Source organism: Carcharhinus amblyrhynchos, unplaced genomic scaffold, assembly GCF_965287045.1.
Source record: "Carcharhinus amblyrhynchos unplaced genomic scaffold, sCarAmb.v2.hapA scaffold_435, whole genome shotgun sequence".
Classification (NCBI taxonomy): domain Eukaryota; kingdom Metazoa; phylum Chordata; class Chondrichthyes; order Carcharhiniformes; family Carcharhinidae; genus Carcharhinus; species Carcharhinus amblyrhynchos.
In genome coordinates this window covers 87,348-102,957 of record NW_027650175.1, presented here as the reverse complement: position 1 = coordinate 102,957, position 15,610 = coordinate 87,348, and the positions used below count along the sequence as shown (strand labels likewise).

General features: G+C 49.0%; 1 protein-coding gene across 2 annotated transcripts in view; it reads right to left on the bottom strand.

The window, feature by feature from the left end:
• Positions 1–1,904: 1,904 nt before the first annotated feature.
• yif1a (Yip1 interacting factor homolog A (S. cerevisiae)) overlaps positions 1,905–15,610 on the bottom strand; it is a 35,109-nt gene continuing 21,403 nt past the window's right edge. For both annotated transcript variants that reach the window (XM_080183824.1, XM_080183823.1), the window contains exons 6-8: positions 13,681–13,836; positions 11,226–11,319; positions 1,905–3,771 (exon numbers count right to left, since the gene is read on the bottom strand). In XM_080183824.1, coding sequence (XP_080039950.1) covers positions 3,622–3,771; positions 11,226–11,319; positions 13,681–13,836 — 400 coding nt within the window. In that variant the 3' untranslated portion in view covers positions 1,905–3,621. The remainder of the gene's footprint in view (positions 3,772–11,225; positions 11,320–13,680; positions 13,837–15,610) is intronic.

Below are 15,610 nucleotides of genomic sequence, written 5' to 3'. Positions count from 1 at the left end.
TAGCTTGGCCAATCCATCTAACCTGCACATCTTTGGACCCTAAGGGGCAATTTAGCATGACCAATCCACCTAACCTGCACATCTTTGGATACTGAGGGACAATTTAGCATGGCCAATCCACCTATCCTGCACATCTCGGGACCCTGGTTCATTTCCAGCCTCAAGTAATTGTCTGTGTGGAGTTTGCATATTCTCCCCATGTCTGTATGGGTTTCTTCCGGGTTCTCCGGTTTCCTACCGCATTTCAAAGACTAGGTGGACTGGCTATGCTAAATTGTCCCTTAGTATGAGGGATCGGCAGGGTAAATAGGTGGGGTTATGGGGATAGGGCCTGGGTGGGATTGTTGTTGGTGCCTTCGGCACTGTAGGAATTGTAATGTGGTTGAGTCTTAAGTGCCCTCTGAAGTGGCCTGCCAACCCACTCAGTTCAAGGGCAATAAGAGATGTGTAATAAATGATGGCCCAGTCAGTGGCGTTCATGTCCCACCAACGAATAGAAAGAATGCGGAAAATGGGCCTATATTCTCCAGAGTTTCCAAGCTGGATGTGGTTATGATGCTCTCCCTGGCTAGAGAGGCCAGAACCAAGGGACATCCTTTCAGAGTAAGGGGGAGGCCGTTTAAGAGAGAGGAGGAGAAATTTCTTCGCTCAGAGGGTGGTGAACCTTGGCAATTCGCTACCCCCGAGGCCAGTGGCAGCTTAAGCGCTCAAGACTGAAGATGATTTTGTGGAAATCACATGACAGAGATGAGCTTTAAGTTTTGTAAGAACCTTCATGAGTGTAACTTGCCTGGACTTGGCAACCTGCAAAGCTGAGATAAAAAGAATTGATCGAGTGCTATTTATTCCTCCTCGCCGAAGCTTCGCTGGCTAGAACTTCCAGATACTTACCGGCACCACTAGCCCATCTTCACACGATGGAACTCCAGATCAATGGCGTCGAACCATACAAATTTTATCTCAAAGTTTTTTCTCCGAGCCAGCCATCTTTGCAGAGGCTACTGGTGTGTCCATTATTTGGCTGTGTGTGTGTGTGTGTGTTAACTGTGCAATGAAGTTACTGCGAAAATCCCCTAGTCGTCACACTCCAGCACCTGGGTACATGGAGGGAGAATTTATCACGACCAAGGCACCCAACCTGCATGTCTGTTGGACTGAGGGGGGGAAACTGGAGCACCCGGGGGAAACCCATGCAGACATGGGGAGAACATGCAGTCTCTGAATAGACAGTGACGCAAGCCGGGAATCCAACCCAGGTCCCCGGCACTCATTTTATCTGCCCAGAAGTGGTTTATTGAATTCAATTTCACATTTTATCCCACTCATAGCCAGTGGGGTGACTGGCGAGAGTCAGACCAATGAGGCCACCAAAATGGAGATCAGTGGAGTTCCAAATTGTACAATTTATGAGAATGCCTGCAGTGCAGGAGGGGGCAATTTGGCCCATTGAGTCTGCAACGATAACAATCCCAGCCAGGCCCTATCCCCGTAACCACATGTATTTGCCCTGGTAATCCTTCCGACACTAAAGGGGCAATTGAGCACGGCCAACCCACCTAACCTGCACATTTTGGACCGCGGGAAGAAACTGGAAAACCTGAAGGAAACCCATGCAGACACTGGGAGAATGTGCAGACTCCACACAGATAGTGACCCGAGGCCGGAATTGAACCCAGGTCCCTGGCGCTGTGAGGCAGCAGTGCTAACCCACTGTGCCAGCCAGGCTGACGGGCAAGGCGATCTAAATGGGAGTTAGTGGAGTTCTATCTTGTATAAGACACGGCCAAATTGGTGAACAGCCATGACAGACCTACAGAGTGCGCTCAGGTGGAACAAGCTCAAAAATCGCACCTCACACAAAGGTAGAAGTGCTGGAGGTAATGAAGAGAACAACAGCAGCTGTCTGAAGATGTTATCCATTCTGTTTATTATTTACAGAGACCACAGTGCGGCGAGAATTTAAAACAGATCACATCGAAACCACAGCAAATCAATTTGTGGGAGAAGCGCTTCACTTTCCCACCGACACAACGGATAAAATAAATCACAAGTCGCCCAACACATTATGATGTTCCGCGTTCTAACGCCCGCCACGCGGAGAGGTCCCTGGACTGATATCCGCTCCCTGGCACTCCAGTTCCAACAACAACAGTGCGCGGGGGAACATTCAGGGGTGCTCTTCTGTCGCAGCCGAGCTGGGTAGAGTGAGGCACACTTTGCGGCCACCGGTTTGGCTGTCTCACAAGGCGCTCCAGGCAACCAGGTGCAGCCCCTGGGAGAAAGTCCAGGTCTGATTCACCCTCTCCTACCCGAATCGCAAACTACATTTCTTAACGTGGTTACGAACAACCGCGCAAGGGACAGAAAAGCACGGGGAGGGATCGCTCACAGTGAGATACAGAAATCAGTAACCAGGATGGAGAGCTGGCTCGGAATTTGAGGGAATTGGGCTAACTTTTTTTTTTAAAGCCACGATTAAACTGAAGACGAAAGGCAGCAGCTCGCCACCACGTCCTCAGGGCGGATGGGCAATAAATGCTGAGCCTTGCCAGCGCCGCCCACGTACCATGAACAAATTAAAACAGAAGCCGCTTTTCGCTCCATGCGCTGATGCGTTTATTTAAAAGTCAGACTAACGACGCGAATGGCTACGGCCGCAGGGAAGGATTGAAACGAGGACCCATTTTTAAGGCACTTCCATCTTGCTGCGATGATCCTCCTCTCCCTCTGTGGAGGGCACGGAGATGTGGGGGGCAGCGTGAGAGTGAGGAAGATGGGAAGGAACTGGCCGATTCACAAACTGACAGCTGGAAGGGGAAGATGTGACTCTGACGCGAGCTGGGATGTCAAACTATCAGATGTTTGAGAACTATGCGATTTACCAACAATTAACGACGACACTGGTGTAAGGCGATGTAGTGTTTACGATTTCTTCTGTGCAAACTTCACTCGAGACTGTAATTGGCGAGGGGAGGCAGGGGGCAGCAATGAATATCCAGGGCAGATACAGCCTTGGGTTTAATTTATCAATTGAAAGACGGCTCCTCTGACAGTGCAGCACCGATGTGTCAGACAAGATGAGGTACCCTGCGCTGGGGCTCGAACCTGCAGCGGTCTCGAGAGAGAGAGAGATACACTGACTGAGCTGAAGCTTGGAGACGAGCGCTTTGACTCTTCACCGATCCTCGTGTCTCTGGTCTTCACGGCTGTGGTCCGAATGAGAAGGAGCGATGAGGCACAGCGTTGACAATGCAGTAGCCCTCTCGTCGTCCGCCAAAACCCCTCTTAATACAAGCCAAGGCAGCACTCCTGATCTACATAAATCACGGGCAAGACACTCCGTACAAGAAAAGGTCCTCACCACTGCGAGCTCGCACTTAACTCACAAAGACAGCAATAGACAACGCAGCTGTAATGAAATACGTACCTTATGCAGTTCTGGCTGGGGCCAGCTCCAAATTAAACAACTGGGAATTTTTTTGGCACGCCTTAAAAGAAATAGCACACCCGAGAGGCAGCGGCCTAGCCTCACAGGGGTAGGATGACAGCTCCCCAACGCTCGGCAGTCTCTCAGTGGTGGCCACATCCTGGATTCCCACGCTCCCCCCTCCACCCAGCCCCTCACCGAATCAGGTGGACAGTCAGCCAGTAAATGATGAGGGGCTGAAATGCGGCCACAGCCAGGGTGATGTACATCCGCAGCTGGTTCCTGGAGCTGTGGCTGGTGATGCCATCAGGGGAGGACAGGACTTTCATCCTTAGGGAACGGACCTGCGGGGAGCGAAGTGGAGAGAGAGAGTCAGAGAGAGAGGGAGATAGTACCGGCAGCATTCGGAGAACACCAGTTACGCGAGCGTGAAGACTCAATCGGTTATAGCGTGCTGGTGGCGGAGAGGAGAGGGCGACTGAACATAAAAACTAATCTGTGCGAACACATTGTATTGCTGGGGAAAAAAAAGACATGCTGTCAAAGCTTTGCGTCTTGAACTCATCAGGACAGACACAAAAATACCAAATTTCAATTTATACTGCACGAGAGAACAGTGCTGATTGGTTGAGGCTTTATCAGGCAACTAACGTCCCACAGGCTTTAGTTTAATCCAGAAAGGTGCAATGCCTGGACATGTACCTTTCGTCTGCAGAGGACAGGTGCCTGTGTAGAAATATATGTAGCATCTAAGAATGTATGAATGTGGGCAGCACAGTGGGTTGGCATGGCTGCCTCACAGCCCCAGGGACCTGTGTTCGATTCCCGGCTTGGGTCATGGTGTGGAGTTTGTACGTTCTCCCTGTGTCTGCGCGGGTTTCCTCCGAGAGCTTCGGTTTCCTCCCACAGCCTGAAAGACGTGCTGGTTAGGTATACTGGCCCTGCTAAATTCTCCCTCAGCGTACTCGAACAGATACTGGACTGTGACGACAACGGGATTTCCACAATAACTTAATTGCAGTGTTAATATAATTTGGCATGTCCGCTACAACTCCCTCCAACTTTTACAGAGGCACCATAGAAAGCATTCTTTCCGGATGTATCACAGCTTGGTATGGGCTCCTGCTCTGCCCAAGACCGCAACGAACTATAAAAGGTCGTGAATGTAGCCCAATCCATCACGCAAACCAGACTCCCAACCACTGACTCTGTCTACACTTCCCGCTGCCTCGGGAAAAGCAGCCAGCATAATCAAGGACCCCACGCACCCCAGATATTCTCTCTTCCACCTTCTACCGTCGGGATAAAGATACAAAAGTCTGAGGTCACGTACTGACCGACTCAAGAACAGCTTCTTCCCTGCTGCTGTTAGACTTTTGAATGGACCTACCTTATATTAAGCTGATCTTTTTCTACATCCTAGCTATGACTGTAACACTATATTCTGCACCCTCTCCTTTCTTTCTCTATGAGCGGTGTGCTTTGTCTGTATAGTTCACAAGAAAGAACACTTTTCATTATATGTTAATGCATATGACAATAATAAACCAGATCAAATAATGTAAGCCTACTTGTGACGTTAATGAATAAACTTTAAATCTAAGAAGTGAGCCAGGCTACTCTTAAATAGGTTGCTACTGTAATCTGTAACACATTTGGGATTCTTCTGCAAGTGCTGCCCAATCGCAGAGTTTCAGTCACGGCGCATGGAGCTTTACAAGCACAGGCTGGCCAAGTACAATCAGCACCCGGTCTATTGTGAACAGCTCAAAGGAGGTGCTGTAGGATATTATCTGAGTGTTATTGGAAGGCACGGCCTACATAATCTGATATTGCATTTGGACTCAAATTCAAAAATGACATTGTTCATTTGTTTGGCAGACAGAATGTATTGATAAGAGAAATCTGTTGCTGGATAATTCCACTGGGGTTGGTACTGCATAGCAGCATCGTGGAACAGCCAGCCTCACCTGTTGCTGCATCGATATTTTAACCGTGCAAAATTAGTTGGAGCGGGGCATCTCGCCTCATTAGTTAGACCTTATTCCCCAGTTCAAAAACACCCTCGCCCTGCATGAGCGGCACAGTGGGTTAACACTGTTGCTTCACAGCGCCAGGGACCTGGGTTCGATTCCTGGCTCGGGTCACTGTCTGTGTGGAGTCTGCACGTTCACTCCTTGTCTGCATGGGTTTCCTCCAGGTGATCCAGTTCTCTCCCACAGACTGAAAGACGTGCATTGATCCAAACCGGCGCTGGGGTGTGGCGACTAGGGGAGCTTCACGGTAACTTCATTGCAGTGTTAATGTAAGCCTTGCTTTGTGACCAATACCCTGAAGTATGGACTGATAACAGCGCGGCCAGGGTAATCTTGGAGCTTAATGAATGAAGGGGCCAAGAGTCTGTCGTCTTCACCAATGAGATTTAAGGATCGAAAGAAACAGAGACAGTGACAAAGGAATCTGGGTGAATTTGATTCAAGTCAAACTGGTGACAGAAAGGAAATTGGTCGGTGGTGGTGGTGGTGGGGGGCGGGGTGGGGGGGGTAAGAGAAAGATTGGATTAAGAGGAGGGGAGAAAAAAAAACAGGATAGAAAAGGAGAAAGGTCGCATCTCAAATTTATGAAGTCTCTGAACTGCGTCTCATTGCTTTAGGTAATAAATTCTTGAACAGTTCTTTTTCCCTGTGTTGTTAAAGGTTATTCGCACAGTTCAATTTTCATTTGCTGCAGAGAGCTGGACAGGCAACTAGTGTGCTAATCCATCAAGCTCTGAAAATCAGGGGAGGGTGATGGCATCATGCTGTGTTCGTGAAGCTAATTAGGGGGTGGGTGTGGCACATCCATCTGCTCTTTCTACAGATTCATTTTATTTATTTGTGTCACGAGCAGGCTTACATTAATACTGCCTTGAAGTTACTCCTAGCTGCCGCACTCTGGTGCCTGTTAGCGTTACACTGAGGGAGAATTTAGCACCTAACCAGCACATCTTTCGGAGTGTGGGAAGAAACCGGAGCACCCGGAGGAAACCCACGCAGATACAGGCAGAATGTGTAGACTCCACACAGACAGTGACCCAAGCTGAGAGTCGAACCGGAGACCCTGGCGCCGTGAGGCAACACTGCTAACCACTGTGCAGGTTTGCAAATCGTGGCATGCGGCCCGAGTCTCTGAGCCGGCTAGCTGACCTGCACATTAACAAGAGCGCAGGCCATCAACTTGCCATTTCCAGGCCATCTGTTTCCCAACCGAACTTGGACCACTGCCTGTGTGAGCGAGCGGTTAGTTTACGCAACAGGCTCCCTGGGAAGATGCACGAAAACCAGGGTGGCCCCTTCGAGCCTGCTCTGCCATTCAATGGCTGATCCTCTATCTCAACGTCACACACCCGCTCTCTCCCCTCTCTGACACCTTTAGAGAGTCCAGAACTCTATCTATTTCCTTCTTAAATACATTCAGTGATTTGGCCTCCTTTGGGTGGTAGAGAACAAGAAACAGACTAGGCAAAAAAAAAAATCCAAAAGGAAGGAGAGAGATTATGGTGTGAAGTTGCAGAATTCAATGTTGAATCAGATGGATGGGAAGAAACTAGTTGGAAGATGAGGTGCTAGCTCTCGAGCTGGTATCGGGCTTCACTGGAACATTGCAGCAGCTGAGACAAGAAATGTGCATCAGAGAGCGAGGTGGGGAATTAAAGTGACCTGCAGCCAGCAAGTCTCGCTCGCAGACTAAGCGGTCACCCGGTCTGCGTCTCTTCTTCCTCCACCATTATAGAGGAGACCGTAAGGGAAAGTGCTGGAAAATCTCAGCAGGTCTGGCAGCATCTGTAAGTTATGTAAAGTTTATTTATTAATCACAAGTAAGGCTTACATTAACACTGCAATGTGAAATTCCCCTAGTCGCCTAGATGCCTATTTGGGTCAATTCACCTAACCAGCATGTCGTTCAGACTGTGGGAGGAAACCCACGCAGACACGAGGAGAAGGCGTTCTATAGGTATGTCAAGAACAGAAGGTTGGTCAGGGCAAGATTAGGGCCAGTTACAGACAGCAGGGGGAAGTTGTGTGTGGAACCGGAGGAGATTGGAGAAGTATTGAACCAATATTTCTCTTCGGTGTTCACGCAGGGGGACATGAATATAGCTGAGGAGGACATTGGGTTGCAGGGGTGTAAAATAGACAGTATTACGGTTGATAAAGGGGATGTGCTGGAAATTCTTGAGGGGCTGAAAATAGATAAGTCCCCTGGTCCGGATGGGATCTACCCTAGGATTCTCTGGGAGGCTAGAGAGGTGATTGCAGAGCCTCTGGCTCAGATCTTCAGGTCGTCATTGGTCTCTGGTGTAGTGGGAATCAAGTAGATAAGGTTGTTAAGAAGGCGTACGGTGTCTTGGCGTTTATTGGTAGGGGGATTGAATTTAGGAGTCGCAGTGTAATGTTGCAACTGTACACTACTCTAGTGCGGCCGCACTTGGAGTACTGTGTGCAGTTCTGGTCCCCGCATTACAAGAAGGATGTGGAGGCGTTGGAGAGGGTGCAGAGGAGGTTTACTAGGATGTTGCCTGGTATGGTGGGGAGGTCCTACGAGGAGAGACTGAGGGATTTAGGGTTGTTTTCGTTGGAAAGAAGGCGGCTAAGAGGGGATCTTATTGAAACATATAAGATGATTAGAGGTTTAGATAGGGTGGATAGTGATAGCCTTTTTCCTCGGATGGAGAAAGCTAGCACGAGGGGGCATGGCTTTAAATTAAGGGGGGGTAGCTACAGGACGGATGTCAGGGGTAGGTTCTTTACCCAGCGGGTGGTGAGGGATTGGAATGCCCTGCCTGCTGCAGTTGTAAATGCGTCTAGTTTGGGGGCGTTTAAGAGATCTCTGGATAGGTTTATGGACGAAAAGGGATTGGTATAGGCTAGTGGGCCATTGTTTCTGTAACTGGTCAGCGCAACATCGTGGGCCGAAGGGCCTGTTCTGCGCTGTAATGTTCTATGTTTTAATCCACACAGACAGTTATCTAGGAATTGAACCCGGGTTTGTGGCGCTATGAACCAGCAGTGCTAACCACTGTGCTCCGTACCACCCTAGGAGAGAAAAGAGCTGACCAGATGACCCTTTATCAAAGCTTTTATCCACTTATTTTTAAGAGAGGAGACTGTATTTCAGCGAATTTCATAGACCAAGCTGAAAGGAATACAAGCAAAGGCCTGCTTCAGCATCTGTGGTTTTGGGGATTGAGGGGTGCAGAGGTACAAAGGCACAGGCGCTGTGTGGGAAGGAGCTGTGGGTAGGGGATGAGGTGAGAGTGCTGACAGAGGAATGGACCAGGATCTTTCCACTTGCTTACAGACCACGCTCTCTCCATCATTCCACTATTAATGTTTTGGTTTTGTTTAACACTCCCTTTGCCTTCTGCTCCATGACATCTCTGTTGCTTAATCCGTCCTGCTCTCTTAACGTATCCCTTTGATTCTATCCGACACCCCTGCTCGCACACGTTGTCCCAACAGCGAAAAAAAGCTCACCACATTTCTGACTCTCTCTAGTTCTCTAGCGCCATATTGAGATTGGGAAAAAAATTAACTCGGTTTTCTCTCTCCACACATGCTGCCAGCCCCGCTTTGGTTTCTGTTTTTATTGAAACATATAAGATGATTAGAGGTTTAGATAGGGTGGATAGTGATAGCCTTTTTCCTCGGATGGAGAAAGCTAGCACGAGGGGGCATGGCTTTAAATTAAGGGGGGGTAGCTACAGGACGGATGTCAGGGGTAGGTTCTTAACCCAGCGGGTGGTGAGGGATTGGAATGCCCTGCCTGCTGCAGTTGTAAATGCGTCTAGTTTGGGGGCGTTTAAGAGATCTCTGGATAGGTTTATGGACGAAAAGGGATTGGTATAGGCTAGTGGGTCATTGTTTTTGTAACTGGTCGGCGCAACATCGTGGGCCGACGGGCCTGTTCTGCGCTGTAATGTTCTATGTTCTATGTTTTTATTATTATGGAAAAGATTGGATATTTTAGATAAGTGAAGTATTTTGATTGCTGCTTTATCACTGTTTTTATGGTTCAGGTAAACATTTATTGTTTCCTGGTTCACAGTGATTACAGTAAAAAGTCTGACAACACCAGGTTTTAGTCCAACCTATTTATTTGATAATATATTATCAAATAAATAGGTTGGACTAAAACCTAGTGTTGTCAGACTTTTTACTGTGTTTACGCCAGTCCAACGCCGGCATACCCACATCATCACAGTGATTAGGCATTCTGACATCACTCCATAATCCAGAACATTCCACGGTCCACAAATGGCTTGGTCCCGAGATTGTGGGCTGAAGAGGTTAAATGGGGTTGGGGGGGAAGGGGGGGCGGAATTCCCTCACCCCCCCCTCCACCACAGCGTGTTTTCCTGCACTGTATCAACATCGGTAGTCGGTGGGATCTTTTGGCCCTGATATCTACAGTACTTTTGCGTGGATCACCTGTCCCGCTGCCAGGGAACTCGTCGTGCTGGGGGAGGAATCACCTTCAGCGAGATCAGAAGACCCCACCCCCCCCGCCCCACCCAATGTATATCGAACAGTACAGCACAGGAACAGGCCCTTCGGCCCACCGTGTTTTGCTGAACATGACGCCAAATTAAACTCATCCCTTCTGCCTGTCCTCACTCCATATCCCTCTATTCCTTGCACATTCGTGTGCTTATCTAAAAGCCCCTATCATCTGCCTCCACCACCGCCCCGGCACTGCATTCCACACACCTACCACTCTGTAAAAAAAAAACTTGTCCCTCACATCTCCTTTGAACTTCCTCCTCCCACTTTAAGTCTGTGCCCCGCTAGTACTAGACATTTCAACTCTGGGGGAGAAAGATTCTGACTGTTGACCCCATCTCTGCCTCTCATCATTTTCTAGGCTTCTATCGGGTCTCCCCTCAGCCTCCGCCGCTCCAGAGAAAATAACCCCAGTTTGTCCAGCCTCTCCTTATTGCTCAGACCCTCTAATTCAAGCAGCATGGGTGGCACGGTGACACAGTCATTAGCACTGCTGCCTCACGGCGTCAAGGACCTGGGTTCGATTCCCAGCTTGGGTCACCGTCTGTGTGGAGTCTGCACGTTCTCCCCCTCGTCTGCGTGGGTTTCCTCCGGATGCTCCAGTTTCCTCCCACATTCTGAGAGACACGCTGGTTAGGTGCATTGACCTGAACAGGCGCCCGTGTGTGGCGGCTAGGGGAATTTCACAGTAACTTCATTGCAGTGTTAATGTAGCCTTACTTGCAACTAATGAATAAGCTTTACTTTTAATTTTTTTATCCTGATAAACCTCTTCAGCATCCTCTCCAAAGCCTCCACATCCTTCCTATAGCGTAGTGACCAGAACTGAATGCAATGCTCTTAAACGCGGCCTAACCAACGTTTTAAAAAGCTGTAATATGACATCCAGACTCTTGTACTCAATGTCCCGACCAATAAAGGCTAGTGTGCCATACGCCTTCTTCACCACCCTGTCCATTTGTGTGGCCACTTTCAGGGTGAAAGGTGGGGTCGCACGGACAGGGGAGAAGCAAATAGTTATTTCGGAAGAGCCAGCACAGGCACAATGGGCCGCATGGCCTCCTTCTGCACTGAACGGTATCAATGCCTGGTCTCTCAAAGACTAAACAACGAAGGAGATTCAGAATCCCGCGACCGACTAACAATCCCGTCATCACGGTTTCTCGTGCGGGTTTGGTGGGAGGTAGGGGGCAGAATAAATAGTTTGAGCACTCCAGTTCGGGTGAGGTACAGGAGGAGGGGAGCAAGTCACTTACTAGGAAGAACATGATGGCGCAGGAGGTCCAAGCCAGTGCCACGTAGTAACCATCTCGCCCGAACAACAAGCCGCCTAGGATGGTAATGATCATCCTGTGAAAGAAGCAGGAAGAGATTGCTGTTTAACCGCTCTGTCACAGGATACACTCAGACTGAGAGTTCAGACCTACACAGGAGTTATCAGGCAGTGATACATCTACACTCGAAGTATGAGGGTTAGAGGGGGAAGAAGTTGGGCATGTGAGTTAGTGTCAATAAAAGGCTTGCATTTCTATAGCGACTCTGAAACAACCGTGGGACATGCCAATGCACTTTAAGGAATTATTTAATCAGAGTCACTGCTGCCGCCAACAGGGCTGCTAATTTGTCTCTTTTAAATTAATTCATGGGATTTTTTTTTAAAGATGGGGGCAGAGGAGGATTTCGGTTCCGGTTTTTTTCCAGGTGATGAGAGCAGAAAAATCTCGTGAGGCCCACGTTGCTTTTCACCCCAGTGTAAGGGCGATTGTCCCCTGCCAATGATGTAACGGTAACATCATTGTAATACGTTTGCCGCTCATTATCAGACCCACCTCCTCATCCAGATGAGAAAACACATTCACGTCAGCCTGTGGGCAGTGAAACCTGACAGGCCTCTCCGGCCGCGCGCCTGGCCAGCAGACCACCCAGAGGGGCTCAGGCGAGTGCATCGCCTGGGGGTTGAAGTGGAGAAAGCAATGCCCCATGCTTGGGCACTGTCCCTGGCGCTGTAGTGCTTGTCCAAGATGGGGCAGAGCATGGCAACGTCTAGCCAGCTGTGCCCAGCATACCCTCTAATTCTATATTTTACTCTTGTTCTATGCTTTGCATTCTGCACTTTCTCCTTTCCTTCTCTATGAACGGTATGCGTTGTCTGTACAACATGCAACAAACTTTTCACTGTATCCCAAAACATGTGATAATAATAAATCAAATCAAATATTGAGTTGATCTTTCTCTACCCCCTCGCTGTGACTGTAACACTACATTCTGCACCCTCTCCTTTCCTTCTCCCCTATGCACTCTATGAACTGTAGCTTTGTCTGTATACCGCACAAGAAACAATACTTTTCATGGTGTCCCAATATATGTGACAATAATAAATCAAATATTAAGTTGATCTTTCTCTACACCCTGTCCTTTCCTTCTCTATGAATGGTATGCTTTGTACGTATAGCGTACAAGGAACAATGTGTTTCTCTGTATCCCAATACATGCGACAGTGATAAATCAATAAAATAAAAGGAGTGGGGGTGGGGAGTGTTGTTGTGTGGGGGCTGGGGGAGCCCCTGGTAAACATACGTGCCTTTAAATGGGCACTGTCAGCGTGACATCAAGGGGAAGGGTCCCACAAAGCTTTTTTCCAATGTTCCTAACAATACGGCAGACAGAGCAGCCATCCAACCACCTGCTGTCACACTGCTCAACACCAGTGAAGTTCCACACAACATCTCTGCTTTGTCCAAACACGTGCGGTCCACTAAACCATCTCAACTGCGTGATGTTCAGTTTCACCTCTCTGCAGTGACAGAGCAGGAGCACGGACTCGAGTTTAGAAGGTTCACCAACACCACCCCCCCCGCCCCACCCCCCCCCCCCCCCCCCCCAAACTCCTCCCGAGACCCTCTCAGAAAGGAGCGCCGCATCTTGTAAAGGTCAGGCGGCACTTCAGCTTTGAGGTTAACTTGCAGGTTGACCTGGTCTTCAGGAAGGCAAATGCAATGTTGACTTTCATTTTGAGGGGACTAGAATACAAGAGCAGGGATGTGCTGCTGAGGCTGTATAAGGCTCTGGTCAGACCCCATTTGGAATATTGTCAGCAATTTTGGGCCCCGGATCTAAGGAAGGACGTACCGGCCTTGGAGAGGGTCTGGAGTAGGTTCACCAGAACGATCCCGGGAATGAAAGGCTTGACGTATGAGGAGTGTTTGAGGATTCTGGGTCTGTACTCGATGGAGTTTAGAAGGATGAGGGGGGGGGATCTCATTGAAACTTCCAGAATACTGAAAGGCCCCGGACAGAGCGGACACGGGGATGATGTTTCCATGAGTCGGGGAGACTGGGATCTGAGGACACGGCCTCAGAGTAAAGGGACGGCCCTTTAGAACCGAGATGGGGAGGGATTTCTTCAGCAGAGGGTGGGGGTGAATCTGTGGAATTTGTTGCTACAGGGGAGGCCGGGTCACTGAGTGTATTGAGACAGAGATAGATAGGGTCATGATTGGTGAGGGGGGTCAAAGGTTATGGGGAAAAGGTGGGAGGATGGGGGTGAGAAACCTATCAGCCATGGCGGAGCAGACGCGATGGGCCGAATGGCCTAATCCTGACCCTGTATCTTATGGTTTTCTCATCCTTATTCTGACCAATGACTCCCGTGTACAAATGGGTGGAAACACACAGTGGGATCGGCCCATTCATCATCTAGCTCACACTTACCCCACATACTTGTATCCGCTGTAGGCAATAAGGTCAAACGTAGTGAGGTCAGTGTGTACTGATATCAAGTAGAGTGCGAGGACGAGGGCCAAAACCTCGATTATAATCCAGACTAGAGCAGTACTGGCACAAATGCCCAGCACCTCGGGAGAAAATCTGAAAAAACAAACACGCAGGCACATCACTATAGAATATATCAATCGCTCCCATTGTACACAAACCCAATGGATCAAACCCCTTCCCATTCACTCCCATTGTACACAATCCCAATGAATCAAACCCCTTCCCATTCACTCCCATTGTACACAAACCCAATGGATCCAAACCCCTTCCCATTCACTCCCATTGTACACAAACCCAATGGATCAAACCCCTTCCCATTCACTCCCATTGTACACAATCCCAATGGATCCAAACCCCTTCCCATTCACTCCCATTGTACACAAACCCAATGGATCAAACCCCTTCCCATTCACTCCCATTGTACACAAACCCAATGGATCAAACCCCTTCCCATACACTCCCAATGTACACAATCCCAATGGATCCAAACCCCTTCCCATTCACTCCCATTGTACACAAACCCAATGGATCAAACCCCTTCCCATTCACTCCCATTGTACACAATCCCAATGGATCCAAACCCCTTCCCATTCACTCCCATTGTACACAAACCCAATGGATCAAACCCCTTCCCATTCACTCCCATTGTACACAATCCCAATGGATCCAATCCCCTTCCCATTCACTCCCATTGTACACAAACCCAATGGATCAAACCCCTTCCCATTCACTCCCATTGTACACAATCCCAATGGATCCAAACCCCTTCCCATTCACTCCCATTGTACACAATCCCAATGGATCAAACCCCTTCCCATTCACTCCCATTGTACACAATCCCAATGGATCAAACCCCTTCCCATTCACTCCCATTGTACACAATCCCAATGGATCAAACCCCTTCCCATTCACTCCCATTGTACACAATCCCAATGGATCAAACCCCTTCCCATTCACTCCCATTGTACACAATCCCAATGGATCATGTTCTGGCATTTCCAGCACTTTAAACATGATGCTACGGTCAAACTCACATTTCCCTCCCACTCCCACCCACCTCCTTTTCAGTACTCCAAAGGGGCTGTAGGCTCCAGAACCCAATACTTCACTCCATTACACCCCCCGCTCCCTCCTAATTCTCACTGCACATTCACATGCAGATATCAAACTTGCAAACCTTCCCATTTATCTCCTCTGCTCTCAGTGTCAGAGCCTGCACTCAATTCTTTCAGGCGATTTACTCTTTCAATTTAGTGTACAGTACTCACTGCTCATCAGCACTCTCCTCTACATCGGTTGGGTGGGTGGGGGGGTTACGAGCAGATGCAGATTGGGTGATCGCTCTGCCCAACACCACCATTTGGCGCACCAGGTTGACCTCAGGGCTTTCTGGTTGCCTGCCATTTTAATTTCCTGTCCTTGGGCCTCCTACACCATTCCAACGAGGCCCAATGCAAGCTTGACCCCTCATCCCTCACCTTGCAACCCTCAGGACAATTCCAGATCAGAACCACTGCTCCCATTTGTCTCGGATCAAATCAAATCTTCCAGTCCGCAAAAAAGCGCCTCGACCATCCACCTCTGCTTCCTGTCTTTCAGCCAATTTTGGCTTCAATTTGCCATAGTTTCTCGGATCCCCTGGTTCTCACTTTTGCTATTAGTCTCCCATGTGCAACCTTATCAATGCTGAGGTCCAAGTAGACTACTTGGAAGAATCATCAAAACCCTACAGTGCAGGATAAGCCATTCAGCCCATCAGGCCTGCACTGACAACAATCCCACACAGGCCCCATCCTCGTAATCTATAGGTATTTACCCTGCCAATCCCCCTAACACGAAGGGCCAATTTAGCATGGCCAATCCACCT